This window comes from Gouania willdenowi, unplaced genomic scaffold (genome assembly GCF_900634775.1).
Source record: "Gouania willdenowi unplaced genomic scaffold, fGouWil2.1 scaffold_439_arrow_ctg1, whole genome shotgun sequence".
Classification (NCBI taxonomy): domain Eukaryota; kingdom Metazoa; phylum Chordata; class Actinopteri; order Blenniiformes; family Gobiesocidae; genus Gouania; species Gouania willdenowi.
This window is the reverse complement of record NW_021145200.1, coordinates 31,788-35,912: the sequence shown is the minus strand read 5'-3', so window position 1 is coordinate 35,912 and position 4,125 is coordinate 31,788. Positions and strand designations below refer to the sequence as shown.

Below are 4,125 nucleotides of genomic sequence, written 5' to 3'. Positions count from 1 at the left end.
AGTCTTTGTCATCATCAGAAGAAGATGTAACCAGGGAGGTCGACTCTGACGATGACAGTGAAGAATCAACCTATAAGCCTCGTATTTGTGTGAGGTATGAACAACTACATCTTTCTGTACTTGTTCTCACAATAATGTGTTTTTGGGAGGTGTAATTTTCATAGCTACTTTTATTACAACAGGACTGGTGGTGCTCTCAACAGTAAAATTTGCTTGAATGCTCTTCCTACAATCAGCATGGAAGACACAGTGCATGATGTTTCAGCCAATATCCCAGATCCTACCGACACAGACCTTCACACATTTCCAGAGTCATGTAAAGTTATGGTGGAGGATGATATTATTGGTCACATATCATGACAGCCTGAAGCAGCTTGCTGAGTATCTCTGTCTACCTGTAAACACGTGTCCTGGTAAAGACTCAAAGACCAAGCAAAAGTACATGGAAACTGGCCCATTTGAAATCAATATAAAGTCCAGGGGAACAGCTGCTGTAATTGAATGGGTAAGTCATTTTTTGTGTTTTTTAAACGTATATGTTTTTCACATTCATATCTGTTGTTTTGTAATGTGCGCCCCTTCCCCCTCCACAGAAATGTCCTTTTGGTCATACAGTGTGGAAATGGTGTTCCCAGCCCACTTTGAAATATGGGATGCTAGTTGGAGACTTCATGCTGTCTACTAATATACTACTATCAGGCAACAACTATGCCAAGATATCCCTGTTATTCAAGTTCATGAAACTGGGGATGGTAGAAAGATCAACATTCTTCAGGGCTCAGGACTCCTACTGTGTGGACACTATAAAGGAGTTCTGGAGTGAGAAGAGGGCCGCAATCATCACCCAGCTTCAGGCAAAAGGGCCTGTTGTCGCCTTGGGTGAGTTTGACACACACACACACACACACACACTGAAAAATGTTTTACACCTGTGGTTCTCAATGGCTGGGTTTAAACCAAACATAGGTTGTGGAGCCATTTTGATTGAGTCATGAAAGAGTGCCTGCAAATAAATCTATGTGGCCAAACGTTATTTATACTGATTACTGACATTTCCCCTTGCAATGCCACCAACTTGTCATTTTTGTTGATCATTATACTGTTTGAAATGTTGAAGAAATACGGATCCACGATTGTTATTAAGAACATAGAATGGGTCCAGATTCTTGACCATTTGAAGACCACTGATATATTCTATATAATATAACTGTTTTTCCAAGACATTGTATAAGACTGGCAGATGCATTGTGATTAAAATAAATAAATAAAACTGTAGACATAAAAGTGAAGGAGTGAGTTATAAATCAAAATGGATTAATAAAATGTAGACAAAAATTCAGTTTTTAGTTTACTGGTGTTTGGCTCCATTCTGATTCAACTGATTTTTTTACTCTCTTTTTGTTATTTCCCCCAAAAGGTGATGCTCGCATGGACAGTTCAGGTTTCTGTGCACAATATTGCACATATTCTGTCATGGACAATGATTCCAAACAGATCGAGTCTATTATCAACATTGATAAGCGAGAGACACTGCAAAATTCCGTAATCATGGAAAAGGAAGGCTTCATACGAGCATTTGAGACACTGCGTAAAGACCTCCAAATCGTAGAAGTCTGCACGGATGCTCATACGCAAATATCAGCCCTCTTCAGTAATTGTTTATTTATTTTATTTTTTTGCAACATCACTTGCATTGTTATGCTTTTAAATTGATTTGATTTTTAAACTGGATAAATATTCTTTGAATTTTTTTCCTGCAGGCAAAGGAAAATATAAAGACATTGGACATTTGGCATGGGTCAAAGAGCGTGAGCAAAAAAATTAATACGGTAATTTCAAAATCCTTCTGGGTGGTATTATTGCTGAATCAGCTACACAATGTTTCCTCTCATATATACATTTGTTATCCCATTTTTATTTTTTTTGCTCTTGTTCAAGGCTGGGCAGCAAAAGGAGTGCACCATTCTGCAGACCTGGAACAAGGATATCTGTAACCACTTTTGGTATTGTTGCAAGACTGCAGATAACCCTGATCAATTTTTTGTAAGTATAATAGAAGTGCAATTGCATCGACCTAGAAACCTGATTGTATTGAGTATTTAAATTTGTAACTGGTTTTACTCAGGACATGTGGACTGGACTCCTCCACCATGTGACAGGAAAACATTCCTGGGCCTTGGGTGCCTGTCATCATGGCCCATTGATTGAAAACAGTGAGAAGGAGTTGATCAAGAGCCATTCAGTTGCACACCAGAAACTGTCATTAATTGTTTTGGATGGACGCTGGCTGAAAAAAGTCCACAAATATTTAAACTTCAGGTATATCAGCACGTCTATGTTCAACTTACGGATTAGTCCTCCAATTACTTTTTGTAATATAAATATAATACTTATTATATTATGTGTCTTGAATTTTATATTACAAAAAAGTAAAGCAAATGTATATGGTTTAAATGTGTTCTCAGGTCAACTGCAGAGCTGGAGTCCTTTCATAATCACATACTCATGTATGCAAGCAAGCGCTTCAGCTTCTCCCCACCAGTTTACGCAGCTCGAGCAATGCTGGCTGGCCTGGACTACAACTACCACATCCACAGACTACCAAAGAAGAACAATGATGGCTCCATTCAGTAAGTCGTATTAGAGTTACACTCATATTTGAATAAAAACACTCAAAGGCCATAAGTGGAGACAGATCTAATAAATAAATGCACCAAAGTTGTTTACATTTTTGAGGTGTGGTTATGTAATGACAAAATACATGGTCAAGGTGAAGGTTGTTAATAACATAATTGAAAACTCATCCTATTGTTCACGGTTAGGTTATTTAGATGTATTCCTAAGATTGTTATACTTTCTGTTTTTCCAGATATTGCAGGTTGTTTAATAAAAAATCCAAGAAGTGGAGCCTCTACACAGTAAAAGAAGACAAAGACTATGGCTACATCCCAGACCTCCAGAGTGCAATCCTTAGGAAAAGGTTGTCTGCTGTGGGAGGGTTGCCACGGACCATAACAAGGAGGCCTGACGATCCCCGTCAATATGGGGTTCTGTCAGGTGTCCCTGCTCCAGCCACCCAGGACCTGTTGCAGATGCAACTGAGCAGAGGGCGAGGTGAGTTGACTTATTTTGTAAGTTGATTATAAAGTACTAATATACTTATGTGCGAAAGCTAATTAAAAATATACTTCACATAATATTAAAATATTTATACCAGGTCTACTTGTACATATTTTACAGCTCTAATAAACTAAAGAATTTGTATAAACATAGCTGATGAACAACTGAAACTGTAATGACTTTTTGTTATCGAGTGAAATACAATAGAAATGGTGTGGTTTGTCTATCAAATGCAGTAACTGTCAGATATGTAATTCTGATGTTCTTTCTAAAGGTGAACCACTGCCAAAACAATAAGTTCCCACAGTGGACGACGCTGCCACATACAGAGCCTCACCTGCCGACCAACACTTCATGTGTATTGCCTTTGTTAATTCCATTGTTTTTGCAGGATGAAAGTTGTATGAAGTGTATGTGACGTTTCTTTTTTATAATAAAAATTGTACAAGTGTACACATTTGTTATCATTACTAGTAAGGAGATTCAAAATGTTATAGCTTGATTGTAGATGCTTTTTGTTCAAGCAAATGCCAAAATACTATATAAAAATGTGTAAATACAGTTACTTCTTCTGTAATGATAATAGATAAAACAAAAAAACAAAACCTTGCTCAGTGCAGGGCTGTCATATTTACACATTTATTTACACTTGTCATAATGGAAACATTATTGCACTCTTCCAGGGATGTAACCCGTATAATGTCCCAGTAGATCTGGAAAGCAATCTCTGATTCTCCACACAACGCAACTAGGAATAACAACTCTATTGCCTCGTCCCAGTGCCCCATATTGCCACATAACATATTGACGGTAGGCTGCATGGCGTAATTGTTTGCTGCTCTCCCTTCGGTTGGGTAGATCATCCAAGCCCCGGACATCATTCCAAATTCGGCTGGCAAGTCGCAGGTGGCCCTCCTGTAGTATGTAGGCTGCCATGTGAGGCAATATGGAAATACAAGCTTCTGGCTGTTGCCCACAGCACTTGCATTCTACATCTGTGGGCAT

General features: G+C 38.4%; 1 protein-coding gene across 1 annotated transcript; it reads left to right on the top strand.

Annotated features, from left to right (window-relative positions):
• Positions 1-812: 812 nt before the first annotated feature.
• LOC114460470 (uncharacterized) lies at positions 813-3,573 on the top strand. Its single transcript, XM_028442367.1, has 7 exons — positions 813-879; positions 1,761-1,829; positions 1,939-2,043; positions 2,126-2,319; positions 2,466-2,630; positions 2,870-3,114; positions 3,395-3,573. Exons 4-7 carry the CDS (start codon positions 2,129-2,131, stop codon positions 3,415-3,417), a joined length of 624 nt encoding a protein of 207 aa, XP_028298168.1. The 5' UTR covers positions 813-879; positions 1,761-1,829; positions 1,939-2,043; positions 2,126-2,128; the 3' UTR covers positions 3,418-3,573.
• Positions 3,574-4,125: the final 552 nt, after the last annotated feature.

Excerpts from the sequence above, each read along its gene's own strand:
- LOC114460470 (XM_028442367.1), top strand. The coding sequence starts at position 2,129 with ATGTGGACTGGACTCCTCCACCATGTGACAGGAAAACATTCCTGGGCC. Across the intron at positions 2,320-2,465 it reads CACAAATATTTAAACTTCAG|GTCAACTGCAGAGCTGGAGT; the intron begins GTATATCAGCAC and ends ATGTGTTCTCAG. Across the intron at positions 2,631-2,869 it reads AACAATGATGGCTCCATTCA|ATATTGCAGGTTGTTTAATA; the intron begins GTAAGTCGTATT and ends CTGTTTTTCCAG.